At 44.0% G+C, this 15380-nt stretch overlaps 1 protein-coding gene across 1 annotated transcript; it reads right to left on the bottom strand.

Annotated features, from left to right (window-relative positions):
* Positions 1 to 406: 406 nt before the first annotated feature.
* On the bottom strand, positions 407 to 4200 carry LOC127779411 (receptor-like protein kinase HSL1). The gene is made up of 2 exons (XM_052306181.1): positions 1415 to 4200; positions 407 to 1334 (listed from the first exon to the last, which is right to left on the bottom strand). Exons 1-2 carry the CDS (start codon positions 4029 to 4031, stop codon positions 943 to 945), a joined length of 3009 nt encoding a protein of 1002 aa, XP_052162141.1. The 5' UTR covers positions 4032 to 4200; the 3' UTR covers positions 407 to 942.
* Between the last annotated feature and the right edge of the window lie 11180 nt (positions 4201 to 15380).

Here is a 15380-nt window from a genome sequence, read left to right as displayed (position 1 = left end):
CGCTGGCCGAGACAAACCCCCCATACACTTGCTGCTGTCCAATCTAATCACTCCAGTAAACAAAACCCTCGTGCCACTGTCGTATCCATGGCGCAACCGACAGCAGCGAGCCCCATTGATGAGCGCCCGCGCATTGAAAACGCATAGAAGCTCTTGACACGGCGCCAAACCCGGCTCCTGTGAGATTCGAACAGCTTGCCAAATGCCAATCCAAACTGCGACGTGTACTGTAATGGTACAGCAACGGGCAGCATGGAGTAGTCGAATGATTGATCCGTATAAAAATGGCGCATCAAATAGTTCTCGGTACAGAGAACACGCAATCATTTTTGTTGAGGATAAAAGGTTCAGAAGCAAACAGCAAACATGGATTAGTACTAGTAGTACTCGTAATAAAGAGGTCAGATTCATTCATTCACTCGTTTGCATTAGTATTTCCATCTCTCCTGCTGAGTTGAAGAGCAGGAAATAGTTGATCCAACCACCCCATGGGCCATCACCATGAGCCTTGAACAATACTCCTAGCTTATCTCAGGAGAAAAGGCAAAGTAGCAGTACTAATTACAGTACACACCTACATTTGATTCCGTTCACAGACTTTTCTTCTCTCGATGGACAGCAGACGAGCGATCTGCCCTACCGGCATCAATGGCACGGTCCACATACAGCAAGGACAACCAAGAACACCGGGCACCCACCAGCTTACTGTCCTCCATTGCCGGACTGGAGAGCACAGCTCCAGAGTTAACCGTGCTGTCGGAGGCCGGCGTCGGCGGCGAGCAAATTCAGCGCTCAAAATCAGCAACTATAGAATTTTGGACACGACTGGGTTATGATTGCAGCTTTCCTACCTAGCTACAGCTCTACAAGCCATGGGAGAAGATTCATGGAAGCAGCTATTGGCCTATTGTCATCTTCTTCTCTTTTGGGGGTTTTTTACCTTTACACGCTGCTCCCTTGATCGGAGGTGTCCTCGTAGTAGTATGGCGACAGCTTGCCGTCCTTCTCCAGCCTTGGCCTTGTGGCCTCGGCGCGCACTTCTTGCAGCATCTTGACCACCCTGCGCATCGCCGGGCGGTTGATCGGTAGGGAGCTCGAGCAGAGGAGGGCGATGTTCAGCACCCTGTTGATCTCATCCTTGAAGGTCATGTCGAGTTTGCTGTCGAGGACATGTTCTACCCCCTTCTGATCAATTGTGCTGCACACCCACTTCACCAGGTCCTTCTCGCCGAACTCTGGATCGACTGGCGGTTTCCCTGTCACGAGCTCAAGAAGAACCACTCCGAAGCTGTATATGTCGCTCTTCTCATTGACGCGGAGTGTGTATGCATACTCTGCACAAAACAAGTACATCAGATTCACAATTCTAAAGGACTAACTGAAACTTACATCTAAAACAATTAGTGAGACTTACCAGGTGCAATGTAACCACATGAACCCGCGATCACTGACATCGACTTGGGGCCCCGGACAGTGGCTTCTACCACTTTGGCAACCCCAAAGTCTGCAACACGGGCACCGAATTCAGCATCCAAGAGGATGTTGTTCGACTTGACATCCCTATGGACGATCGCAGGGACGCAGTCATGGTGAAGATAGGATAACCCCTCCGCTGCATCCAAAGCAATCTTGTACCGCGTCGACCAATCCAGCAAACCAGCCTTGCTGCTGTGTAGCACATCTCCTAGGCTACCATTGGGCATGTACTCGTACACCAGCAACTTGGTGTCATTGTGCGTGCAGCTACACCAGAGCTTGACAATGTTCTTGTGGCGAATCTTGCCAAGAGTCTTCACCTCCGCCTCAAAGCTGTTGTCAGCTGCGGATCCTTCACCCCCGTTCTCAACATCCGTCCCCTTCTTTAACCCCCAAAGCTTCTTAACGGCAACCACCTCACCATTGCTGAGCACTGCCTTATACACTTTCCCGGATGCGCCACTACCAATCACATTATCCTCATCAAGACAATCCAGGATCTCATACTCGCTGAATGAGAGCTTGTGGAATGATGTCAATGACCATTTCGAACGGTCGGCACTTAGCTTAGAATTGTTGAAGCTCCGGTACCTCCAGTAGAACCACGCAACTCCAGCAACCAGAACAACAGCCGCAAATATGAAAATTGAGCGCATCATCCAGGCGAAGCCAGCGCGGGATCTAGGACCTCCCTGTGAATTGGCACATAGACCGGCATTATCTCCACATAACCCCGGGTTGCCCAAGAAGCTGCTTCGATATGCCGCCGTCGCATACTGTGGCGGAAGCGCGCCACTGAGCTGGTTATTGGAGACATTGAACTGGTTCAGCTTCAGATTCTCCAATTGCATTGGTACGTCACCGGTGAGACGGTTGCCGGAGAGGTCAAGGTAGTTCAGCACCGGCAAATCGCCGAGCTCTGCTGGAATTGCTCCGGTAAAGCCATTGTCGGCGAGGTTGAGCTCACTAAGCTTCTTCCAAGAATTGATTCCCCGGAGCAGCTGACCTGACAACGAGTTGTTCCGGAGAACAAGCCGGCCGAGCTCTTCGAGGCCGCCAAGAGACCCAGGGAGCGGGCCGGAGAGCATGTTGCCGTCGGCGGAGAGCTCGTACAGCTTCGAGGCCGAGCCAATTTCCGGCGGGATGCTACCAGTTAGCCGGTTATTGGACAGCACCAGCTTGGACAGGTTGGCCGCGCCGCCGATGACCGGAGAGATCACTCCGGTGAGCTGGTTGTCGTTGAGTTCGAGCAGCGACATGTGCGGCAGGCCCCAGACCGCGGCGGGCACGTCGCCGTCGAGCCTGTTGTTCGACAGCCGCACCCGCCGCAGCCTCCGGCAACGCCCGAGCCCGTCGGGGATGCGACCGGAGAGCTTATTGTCGAGCATAAGAAGCTCCTCGAGCTCGCCGCGGTCGCATATCGCCGGCGGGATCTCGCCGGAGATGGAGTTGTCGGACATGTCCACGCACACCAGAGGGCTGTTCTTGCCGAGGTCGGCCGGCAGCGTGCCGTTCAGCCGGTTGGCGAACAGCCGCAGCTCGACGAGCGACGCCGCCTTCGCCACCGACTCCGGCACGGGCCCCGTCAGCGAGTTGGCGTACAGGTGCACGCTCTCCAGCTTCGGCGCCTCGAAGAAGTCATCCGGGATGGCGCCGTTGAGCCTGTTCATGGCGAGGTCCACGCCCTGGAGCTCCGCGAGCTTGCCGAACCCCACGGGAATCGGCCCAGTGAGCGAGTTGTTGTACAGCTCGATCTGCACGACGCTCGTCAGCCGCGTAATCTCCGGCGGTATCGAGCCGGTGAGCGCGTTCGTCGACAAGTCGAGGTCCGTGAGGTTGCCGAGCCTGCCGAGAGACGCCGGGATGGCGCCGATGAGGTTGCAGCCGGCGAGCCAGAGCACGCGCAGAGCGGAGAGGTTGCCGAGCTCGGCGGGCACGGGCCCCGCCACGAACGGGTTGTAGGACAGGTTGAGCTCCCGGAGCGTGGACACGCCGCCGAGGAACGGCGGGACCTCGCCGCCGAGCAGGTTGTAGACGAGGGAGAGCGACTCGAGCTTCTTGAACCGGCCGAACGACTCCGGTATCGGGCCGGAGAAGTTGTTGCTGTCGAGCTTGAGGTACACGAGCTCCGGGAGGGCCGCGAGCGCGTCGGGGAGCGGGCCGACGAGCGCGTTCATCGACAGGTCGAGCCGCCGGAGCGCCTTGCACGGCGCGACGGCGTCGGAGCTCAGGTTGGGGCCGATGTAGTTGTCGCTCAGGTCGATGCTCGCGACGCGCGGGAGGCGGCACAACGCCGCCGGGAACGACCCGGTGAGGTTGAGGCCCGCGAGGGAGATCCCCGTCACGGCGCCGCCGCCGACGCCGGCGTCGCAGGAGACGCCCGTCCAGCTGCAGGGCGTGGCGTCGCGCGCGTTCCAGTCCGCCAGCGCGCCATCCGGGGCGGCGAGCGCGCGCCTCGCGTCGAGCAGGGACAGCCCGTCCTGGTTCACCGCCACCCCGACATTGACGACGACGAGCACCAGCAAGAGGGAGAGGAGGAGTGAGCCAGACCCCATGGTTAACTTCTCGACGCGGTTTCCGGCGGCAGCAAGACGGGGGTTCAGACGAGGTGCGGCGGTGGCGAGGCCGTGGAGGCCGGCATTGGCGGCGGCGATGGGAGGAGAGGCTGAGTTGGTGGGTGCTCTTATGGAGAGGAGAAGCAGCGGAAGCAAGTGGGAGAGTAGAGTAGCTGATGAGCTGAGTAGAGAGTGGGAGTGGATGGGTCGAAACAATTATTTTTTTTTTACTTTTTACGAGAAGAATAGATTAATGGGATCGGTGAAACATGGGGGAGACCAAGGTTTGACCTGTTGTGTTGGGGCTCTGGTTGCGGTACGGCTGCTTTTGGCTGTGTGTTGAGCCACTGGGTTGTGGGCCCGGTTGCTTCTGTAGCGATCAAACCGCCGCGGATTCAAGTCACTCAACCGTGCAGGATGATCGTACTGTAGTACTGAATTGTCGCGGAAGTTTTTGAACAAGTTTACCTCTTGACTTTTACGTTTAGGAAACATAATTTTGTGCTATGGTTTTTCTTCACGTTTACATTTTACAAACTAGTATTTTTTTAATTACACAAAATATGTGCATGTACATAAAACATGTCGTTTCTAACCTTACATGTTGTTGTGTCATCCAACATTGTGTCCGCATACAGACAATAGCGTAGCATGATGACGTGGTATACTGTAACACTACATCTAGTAAAGTATGTGTGATATGAGGCTCGGTTTATCAAATAATGATAAGGGCGCTAACGAAATTATATTTCTTTGATAATTTCGAATGTTGTCATTGTACATATTGGATCTCTAATATTATAGCAAACCGATAGGTTACATTAAAATATACACTTCTCTAAAATTTACTCTTGTATAAAAATATTCCTCTCCAAAAAAAAGAGAATAATCAAATGGCTCAAATATGAAGAGGCCTAGTAATATTTACAAACTTCGCTACCGATCAAGATCAAAGTTACAAGTGGGAGTGAGAATCAGCACAAGTGATTATCCATGCATGCTATCAATTTGCACGTCAGTATCCAAAAGAAACATTATCTTCTGCCCATTTCCAGAATTAACAGAAAACGACAATATGTGCAGTAACAAGACTACCCTCTGCATAATTGCATCAAAAAAGAAAGAAAAAACCGGTAACTGTGCAGTGCACACACATATTCGCATGTGCAGAGGAGGGTTTGCGTGGGCGGCCGGATGGAAAGGAAAGGTATGTTTTGAGGAGGAGGAGGCCTGCACTGCACTGCACTGCATCTGCATGCGCATGCGGCTAGCGAGGCTGGTCCATCTCCATCCTATCCATGCGTTGATGCGTACCACCTCGACGGAACGGAATTAATCCTCGGTCGATTTCAATGGGAGCGTGCTGCTGCAAGGTGGCTTCGGAATCAGGGCATCACGTACCCAAACGCCCCAACCCAACCCAACCGTTTGGGCGCTTGCTTGCTTGGTCGGTCGGTTGGTCCCGGTGGGTTTGTTTCCTCTCGATCGCTTCTCTCCGGGCATCGGCGTTGTACTTTGTACGGTGGTCGGACACGGCGGGTGTACGGACAGTTGGCGCTGTACTAGTACAATACTTGTATAGAACTATAGTATGGCAACCGAACATGCCGGGTACGATAGTTCCAATTTGTTGTCGACGAGGTAAAAGTATCATGTTAGGAACGGTTACTAATACGGTTGTGGTGATTGTCACTTATAAGTTACTGCAGAAATCAAAAATTGTTTCGAGATTCCATCTTTATACATTTATTTGTAGTAGTCCGATTTTTTTCCATGGAAAATAAAAGGAGATAAATGAGCAGTAAAATTCAAAATGGTGGCTCAAACAAGTACTAGTATTCTATCCATCCAAAAAAAAAAAAAGAGAAACTAGATGTGACATATCTAATCCTAAATTGGTTTTTTTTTTACGGAGGGATTATGGCAGAATGCTATACATGTCAGCTGGAGTATCAGCTATGTACAGCCATACACATCACTATATTTCAACATGTCAGCTATCTGCTACTAGTATGTACAGCCATACACATCATCTTTTGCATTACCACAGTCTATGGATTCTAGCATCTGTCTTCATCTCCTGGGCGGCTGAATAATTGACATCCTGTACAATCAAATTGCCTCCTTCCTTGTTGCCTCTTGATTTTTTTTTAATTTTACTAGAAGAAAATACCCGTGCATTACAACAGGTGAAGGCTATTTTAATCTTATCATTGTTATATGGTTTAGATAAGATGAAATTCACTGTTAAATTCGCTTAGATATATATTTTGATAGAAAATCATGAGCTGCAATTAGGAGTTCGATCGTCTCAAGTTAGGATGCGAGATTTTTTAAAGCGATCTTCTATATAATTCCTTTTGTATTTTCAAAAGCGAACAAACTTAAAAACCAACTCAAGTACGGATATGTATTTTCAAAACCGAATGAACTTAAAAACCGACTCAAATACGGATATGTATTTTCAAAAATAAACGAACTTAAAAACCAACTCATACACGGACAACGTACCAAAATACCGGCAAAAAACATCTTCAATTTTTATAATAGTAGATATTAATAGATATTTCTGAAAAATGAACATTTTGCCACTGCCACGCCAGCCACGGTGGCGTGACAAAGTTATTTGGCCACGACAGGCAGGCTAGCGTAGCCAAAAGTTTCAGACTTAAAAATATTTTTTGGAAAGATCTATTAATAAAACTAAAAAAAATAAAAAAAATTATTGCCTCTTCCCGCCATGCTTTCTAACATCATCCGTTTGTTGGAGGTGTACCCTTCTCGCTCTCTGTGCCAGCCACAGGATTATTAATCCCCTAATCCTAATTATAACCAGAATATTCGGCAATAATATAGTGACAGAGCAGGGTGTTAACTGAAAACACGGCACTAAATCACATAATTCCATTCGCAATCCCATAATCCACATGGCCGGCCGGTAGATACATATGTACACAGTATGATATATGTCTGCGTATATTCCGATCACATGGGGTGTGTATGGCACGGTGCCACGGTCGGTAGCACAGCAGAAGTTGGGAACCAATTGGCAGATTGGATGAATGTGCAGGTGATGATTTGGGAGAATATTTGTCACTGTACAACTAGGATTGTGTCGCACATAACACATGGATTTTCGCCGAAGGTACGCGTGTACGTACATGAAGTTTTTTCCCCCCTTCCCAGCAGGTGGTAATTAATTAGAAAATCAGTGGTAATTAAGCACGTGAACATCCGAGAACTAACAACTTAAAACGATCCTTTAAGGGTATTTTTTTTTCTTTTTCACATTTTTGTGCCTTCTTTTAAAAGAACAAATGGTTATTTCCAAATCTGATTTTTCTTTTTGCCATATATCAGGAACAATAACTATATGGTTGCAGCTCCTATTGAAGCAAAGGGCAGATTTTATCATTACGTAAAAAAAAGCACGATAACGATACCAATACCGTGGCAGTGTTTGTTGTACAAAACAAATATGTTGCGGCAAGCTTTCAGCTATGGTGCCGAGAGCCATTTTGAAGAAAAAAAACTAAACAACATTTTTTTCCTTACTATTTTGAAATGCGTTTTTGGAAATATTTTTAAAAAATTTATTGTATGTATTTTTTTTATTGATTCTCCAGGTAAATTTAACTTGTACAGTGGGGTACTTGTTACTCGTTGTTTGCTAGTAGCAGAGAGAATCATCATGTATTGGCTTAATCAGCTATTCGAAAAGACAATACCGGAGGAACTAGCAACCTAGCAGTGCCAGAACAGGTTTTTATGTTGCTGCTGGTGGGTGGGTGGACGGTCAGCTTCGTGGAGGTGTCATTTGAATTCCACATGCATCGGTTGGGTTGGAAGCAATTAGCTTAGCAAAGCAAATATTCATCTAGCATATATCCATTTATGCTAACCACCGGCAACTAACTATATAAATATACCTCCAAATCGATCACCAATGTGACATCCGTACATTCCTATCATGGCCGTTACTTGCCCTGATAGATACGCATCGAATTATTATCTCTTTCTTATGCTCTTTATTTTGCTCCTTTGAGAAATGTGTAATATTACAGTGAAATTCTTCAAATTCATTAGGAGTAATTTGGCTGTTTTAATTTCATACGAGCATTCTTAAAAGGTCCTAATCCGAGCTTGGACAAGCTGTAGCTATTAACTAAGCAAAAAATATCATGTAATTGATATAACCAATTTACTAACCAGATCATTAATAATTTGGGTTGTGTGACGTGTGTCCTCTTTGTAGGTTTCTGTTTGGGAAGGCATGCAGCTGGAGCCGTTGATTCAGGATGGGGAGACGGGCTAGTGCGATCGCCGCTTGTCCCTCGCCGTAAAGGCGCAGATCACGCATGGATTAGCATCCAGCTTTATTGAAAACGCAAAGTCTCAAACTGGTGGTACTAAACTAGCTGGGATCCTTAAACCGTCCAGAATATTCTAAGCATGATAACAAAGTACTAATTAAAAAGATAAAGTAATATCTCTAGTACGATAGAGTAAAGAAGGCCAGGAGATAATAAACATGGTGAACTTTGCTTCCTGTAACTTGTCTCGGAGTGAATGGAAGCTCTCTCTGCTAATTGTTTGACAAAGAGTTGTTTTGATCAACACACAAGGATTTTGAGCAAAATGCAAGTTAAATTTGCAGTTAAATGAGTTGATATATTACACGACGAAACTACCACAATTTCACATTTTTCATCTCTCGGGGAATGATTGAGCCGATCGATTCATCAATTTTGTCATGTCAGATATGATTCGACCATGAGGGGTGTCGGGAGAAAAGGGGTACGCACATCTATCTATACACCTACATACGGCTTCCTGTCATGCGTGGCCAATCGTATCATTCGAAAAGGAGAGGTAAAGAGATCGATCAGGAACCCTTTATTCCGTCTCTGCAAATGCGATTGTAATCAAAATGGCATGGCCAGCCTTCTAGCAATCATCATCGCTAGCCCCCCACAAAAGCTCATCTCATCACAATATCTAAGTTACTACAGTACGGTGAGTGATCTGCTTGGGCCACAATGATCTGCCTCTTTTTTTTTTCCTTTTCATAGCCAGATATGAGAGAGTACTGTTCACTTCCATCTTATCTGAATTTTGCCAGGACACGCGGCTTATGAAAATCCGAATGGTGCCAGGACAGCCGAGAGAGATCACTGTTCAAATTCGGACGTACCCTTCGTCCCAAAATAAGTGCAACCATTAGTTTCTGTGTCCAACTTTAATCGTCTGTCTGATTTAAATTTTTTAAAAAAACTAAAAAACATAAGTCACGCGTAAAGTACTATAATCATAAAAATTAATAATCATAAAAAAGTTCAAATAAGACGGACGATCAAAATTAGACACGGAAATTCATAGTTGCGTTTATTTTGGGACGAAGGGAGTAGCAGAATGGCATAATAAATGAAAACATGTCACATGTGGAACCGTGCTTAAATGGTGCCGACCAGGGTTTCCTTTACTGCCGGTAACCGCGCGGTTACTGCGGTTACCAGGCTTATCGCGGGGTACGGTAATATAAATACTGCGGTAACCTCCTTAAATTTAAATAAATTTAAAAAATAATTTATTTTTTGATAAATTTTGCACGGTTTTTCACGGTTACCGCAGTTACCACGCGGTAACCGTGCTTACCGCCGGGGTGCGGTAACCCCGGCCCCGGCGGTTTGGGAAACCCTGGTGCCGACATGGCGATATCGTTGTTTGAGGTCCCAAATGCTAGGTTCTTAAGGCCTGGTTTAGTTCCTAACTTTTTCTTCAAACTTCTAATTTTTCCATCACATCAAAACTTTCCTACACACATAAACTTTCAACTTTTCCGTCACATCGTTCCAATTTTAACCAAACTTTTAATTTTAGCGTGAACTAAACACACCCTAAATTCCAAACAAACAAAAGAAAAAAACTAAGTTCTACGGCCCATCCAATAAAAGATACTTAACATTTGAACTTTTTCACGGTATTTGAAGGTGTGGTTTCGACTATAAATTTGTTTTAAACGAGTTTATGAGATGATGATAGTAGTATTTTCCAAGACACACCTAAAAATTGCTGATATTTAAAGTTTGACCAGATCTTGATCAAAACACTAGGTACTTAAGGTCAGTTTAGTAGAGCTCTAGCTTCAGCTCCACCTAAAAAGGATTATAGCGGGCTCGAGCACTCTCACAAAGTTAATTAGAGAGCTAGAGTGGGGTTTGGCTACTCCACTTTACTTCAGACTCTCAGAGTTAAATTTAGAAATTAGAACTTTTTTTAAAAAAAAACCCTTAGTATCGGAGACGGAGAGAGTAGTTTAGAGATATTGGCATTAGTACGGTGAATTCTAAGCTACAAAACTGTAAATATCGTGGATTAAATATTTCATCTAAAATCTTTTTTTTTGAAGAAAAAACTAAATGTAGTTGCAACTCAACTAACCCTACTGCTCTTTAAAAAGAACCACTCAGTTCTCCTTTTTGAATCGAGAGGGATTCAAAATTCAACACAGTATACCTCCAATGGCTCAATTTCACAGTCAATCTCAAAAGAGATTACTCCAATCCACAAAGAAAGCCTTGTTGGGGTTGGTGTGCTAACCAATCTAACCTGAGGGGTGGTGATCGATGCTCAGGTTAGTGCTTCGCTTTAAAGGTTAGCCGGCCTGGATATTAAAACGATTCCAAAAGGTTTGGCTTTTTAGCCTTTGGAGCACGCTTAAAAGCAACGAGAGATCGATCGAATCGTAGGCAAACTACTGTGCTGCAGCTAGCCAGCAAACATCGCTGATGGGCCACGGTTCGCAACAGAGTTTGTGAGGAGTTTGTGCGTGAGACGACGTGATGCTAAAGAAAGGAATCATACAGCATTGTACTCTCTATGCCGTTGCTACTCCCTCCGTTCCAACATGTAAGAACTTAGAACCGGATGGAATATTTTTTAGTACTACGAATCTGTCCTAATATATAATATGCTGCATGTCCAGATTCGTAGTCCTAGAAAATGTCCCATCCAATTTTAGATTCTTATATATTGGGACGGAGGGAGTACTTATTAACAGGGATTAATTAGAGTACGAGGTATTCGGTGCTGAGAATGGTTGCGTGCATACATACTCCTACTTGATGCGGAGGCCAAAGACACGTACCACAAGTACAGTTTACTGGATCACAAAAACAGTTTAAGGCGTCTGAACCAACTAGAGATATATTATGTTCATGTTCGTATATAAAAGTTGGATTATTTTGAGATGATGAAGTGCTGAAAGTCATAGTGCCTCTTCTTTATTCGTGTAATACAAAGCTATTTAGGCCTAGTTATTTTCCTTTTACGAATTAGGCACGATTTATAAGCTCCTAAATGATGAATTTTTTCCCCAAAACCCTGATCTGTTATTAGTTTGTTTGAAAACTTAATGAAAATAAACCTTTTTAAACGTTGTAATGTGTTAATTCGTTATGTACCTCGTATATTATCGCAAAATCAGATAACTCATCATCCGTTAAGTACTTTTGAACTAGCTCTTAGTGTAATAAATGAACAATTAATGACCAAAGTTGAGAAGAAATTATCGTCACATGTAGTAATACTAGAGTGCTGACAAGCCGTGAATAAAAAAAAGAACAACTCATTCAAAAATAATTTACAGTAAATTTTTTTTTGTATTCTTAGCAAAAGTCAATATTGAAAAAAATAAACTACGACAACTAGTTTCTCAAAATCAAATATGAAATTAAATTTTAAAATTTTAATTTGGTTATGACTTACCCAATAAACCCACGATAAAGTTCTTAGCAAAAGCCAATATTAAAAAGATGCACTTGATATTACAGTGGCAATGTGTGTGTGATTTAAACCTTGAGGTCTCGTGTTTAATTCCAGCCACACTCATAATTTCTTCTTAAAAGTTTATTTGGAGGGACGTCTCTTCCTCCTAATATCGTATTTTAAAAGTCAATATTAAAAAAAACTACGATAACTAATTTCTTAAAATCAAATATGAATTTAAATTTTAGTTGTGACTGATAAGCCTATAAACCCACAGTAAAGTTCTAGCGCATCAACTCAAGACATGAATGGAATATCACAGGTTTCTCCAGGCCGGTGCCCATCACGCATGCTTAATCAGCAGCTCCATCTCTCCACTTTGGAACGTTCCAAAATTTTCCAATGTGGTCGAGTGGGTTGGTCTGAGAGAAGTGGACAGGAGAATAATTAGGGCCCCCAATTAGATCAACCCTTCCCTTGACTCCAAATTAAGGCAAAGCTAGTCATCCCTAATCTTTTTCTTTAGGACAAGACTAGTAGATAGAGAGAACAAAAAGGCCGGACTTGGCGTCAACGCTGGCATCCTCCGTTTTTATTTTTATTTTTGTTCTCTTTTGTGTGTTTGTGTAGGTTGCCGTGGTGGCTGAATGGCCATCGCCATCGGACGCAGACGTAGCGGCAGTGTTTGGCACTATGCCTAACGATGCCACTACAACGACGGCGACGGCGGCAATATTGTGAATTGTTCTTTTATTCTTCTTTTTGTTATGAAGGATGCTCTTCATATATAGATATATATAGAGAGAGAAGAACACAAGTTGTGGCTGTCCACAGTTTTTTCTTCAAAAGTTGCTGCGGTATGAAATATGGAACAAGTATTAATTTGGAATATGAATTATGGAACAAGCATTAGTTTGGAGTATGAAATATGGAACAAACTTTTTTGAGCATTTTGAAGAAAAAGTTTGGTGTTTTGTAGAATTTCTTTGAGGAATGGCACTACACCTGGGTAGTTAGTGGATGCATAGTATCCAACTAGGCACCAAGGCTCGTTCTTTTCTGATTTTAACTTGGTTCCTGTTAACATCTTTTTTTTTAATTATTAAACGGTGTTTTCTTAAAAAAAATTACAAAGAAGCTACTTCAAAATATTAGATAAATCTACCTTTTAAATTTAAAATAATTAAAACTCAATTAATCATACATCAATAATTTTTCTTGTTTTTGTACTTTTAAACTTTGAACAGGCCCAAGTAATATAAGATTATTCTACGTTCAGTGATAATATTGCTTGCATAATGGGGTTACTGTATATCGTTTTTTCCCCTAATATGCTACACTTAACTCGAATTTCGGAGAAACAAGTAGAGCAAAAAAATCAACAAAAAATGACGAGCAAACGAGGCAGCCAACCAGGGAGACCACAGGTGGAACTCTCAAGTCTCGATCACTCAAACAAACACACACTAGGCCAGACACAACACAACAGTGAGGAGTAAGTGGATACCCACGATTCACTAGCCGGCCGTGGACGCGACGTGATTCGCTCGTGTGAAACGGCCGCGTCGAGGAGGTCAAGATCGGCGGCTCGCGGCAGCGGCACGTGTGCTGTAAAAAAAAAGAGGGTGTCATGTGTGGCGCACCTTAGCGACTGTCTTGTGGGCCCTCCTGTTACCATCGGACGGCTCGGATTGCTCCGGCCGGTCACGGCGGCGCGCAACGTCGCCGGCAAGAAGTTCTCGTCGTCGACGACTACCCTGCGTCAAGTCCTTCCATTTTCTTTTTCAATTCTGCCTCTGTTCTTTGTCTACTGTAAGGTAAATATACAACAGGTACATATAAGATGTACATATTTTTTTAGCTGGATTTTCATTAGTACGTTTTCTAAATTATTAAATAGTATATTCTGTGTAAGAAAATTTTATATATAAATTGTTTAAAATATTACATAAATCCATTTTTAAAAATTATAATAATTAAAACTTATTATATACTAATCATTTTTTTCGTTTTCCATGCCTTACTTTATCCTCATTCTAATCTATCTCTAACACCAACACAACATGTGCACTCACTCAGAAGAAGAGAGCTGAGCCGTTGGTTTCTCCGGTTTGGATGGCCCAGATTGAGACAGCGAGAGACCGAAAGAACTAGAATGAATATATACTCCCTCCGTTTCAAAATGTTTGACACCGTTAACTTTTTAGCATATGTTTGACCGTTCGTCTTATTAAAAAAATTTGTGAAATATGTAAAACTATATGGGTACATGAAAGTATATTTAACAATGAATCAAATGATATAAAAAGAATAAATAATTATTTAAATTTTTTGAATAAGACGAATGGTTAAACATATACTTATAAAGTCAACGGTGTCAAATATTTTAAAACGGAGGGAGTATATGCGATGATACCTCGGTTTGGTTTTACTTTTATCCTTGATCCTGAGAAGGGAGCGAAAATTGATGCGATTCTTCGTCATTTGTCAAAAGTAATTGCTTGGCAGAATACGGTGTGATCGCATCAAGTGCAAGTGGCATAAGCGCTGTTCGTCTAGATGAGCACCGTACTTACAACTAAAGTGGAGTCCTAACCATGATTAGTCGCGTCATTAGCCTTAATGACTTTCAGAAAAAGGACGAACCCCGAATATACATCCACTGTATTATTAAGCCCTGGTTTCCAAAATTTTCAACAGGCGCCAAGTGAGCATAACTCAACTGGTTAGGTTTCTTGTGGTGGAACTAGCCCACCTAGGTTTAAATTCTAGATTTAGTATGGATGCTCGCATTTACAGCTATTTTTTCTTTTAGTGGTAGGCGACGTGCCCGTCGATAGCGAGGCGCCTGTAGTGACTTCGTCAATCTCAAGATATGCCAGCCAGTCTTCCTGAGGTACTCATAGGGGTATGGTGTGCGTATGTGCGTTCATAGGTGAGGTGCTCATAGGGATATAGTATGCGTGCGTGCGTTCATAGGGGTGAGTGTGTGTACGTTGTGAGTGCCTGCGTTTGTACTGTATTTCTAAAAAAAAAATAAGTGCCTGTGTTTCTACTGTGTTTCTAGAAAAAAAATCAACAGGCATGTGAACCATGGACCTGAACGGTGAAGAATCGCACCTTGTACTTACTCTGCAACTTTCAGAAAAAAAGAATCAAGCTTGCGTTTCTTTTCATCATCTGTTCAGCATCATTTCTTCAGCATCTGAAACCAACATTTTCTTCAGAGCATTTGGAGAGGAAACATCTCCCCCTAAGGCTGTGTTTAGTTTCTTTCAAAGTTAAAAATTTTTGTTGAAATTAGTACGATGTGACTGAAAAGTTACATATGTATGACATGTTAATGTGATAAAAAAATTTAAAAATTTGGATCCAAAGTCTGGATCTAAACACAGCCTAAACATCACTCTCATTTTGCCCAGTTCGGCCATCAGAGTACCAATACTTAAGCAAATTAATCACTTGCTGCTTCTAGTTGGTTGTGCGTGGCTGGATGATGATGTACTGTAGTGGTTGCGTTGCCGGCCTCCCTGTCGGAAGTTTCGCCGGGGCAAAGCCGGGAGGTGAGGTGGCCCCCATGAT

This window comes from Oryza glaberrima, chromosome 1, assembly GCF_000147395.1.
Source record: "Oryza glaberrima chromosome 1, OglaRS2, whole genome shotgun sequence".
Taxonomy (NCBI): domain Eukaryota; kingdom Viridiplantae; phylum Streptophyta; class Magnoliopsida; order Poales; family Poaceae; genus Oryza; species Oryza glaberrima.
This window is presented reverse-complemented; position numbering and strand designations above follow the sequence as displayed.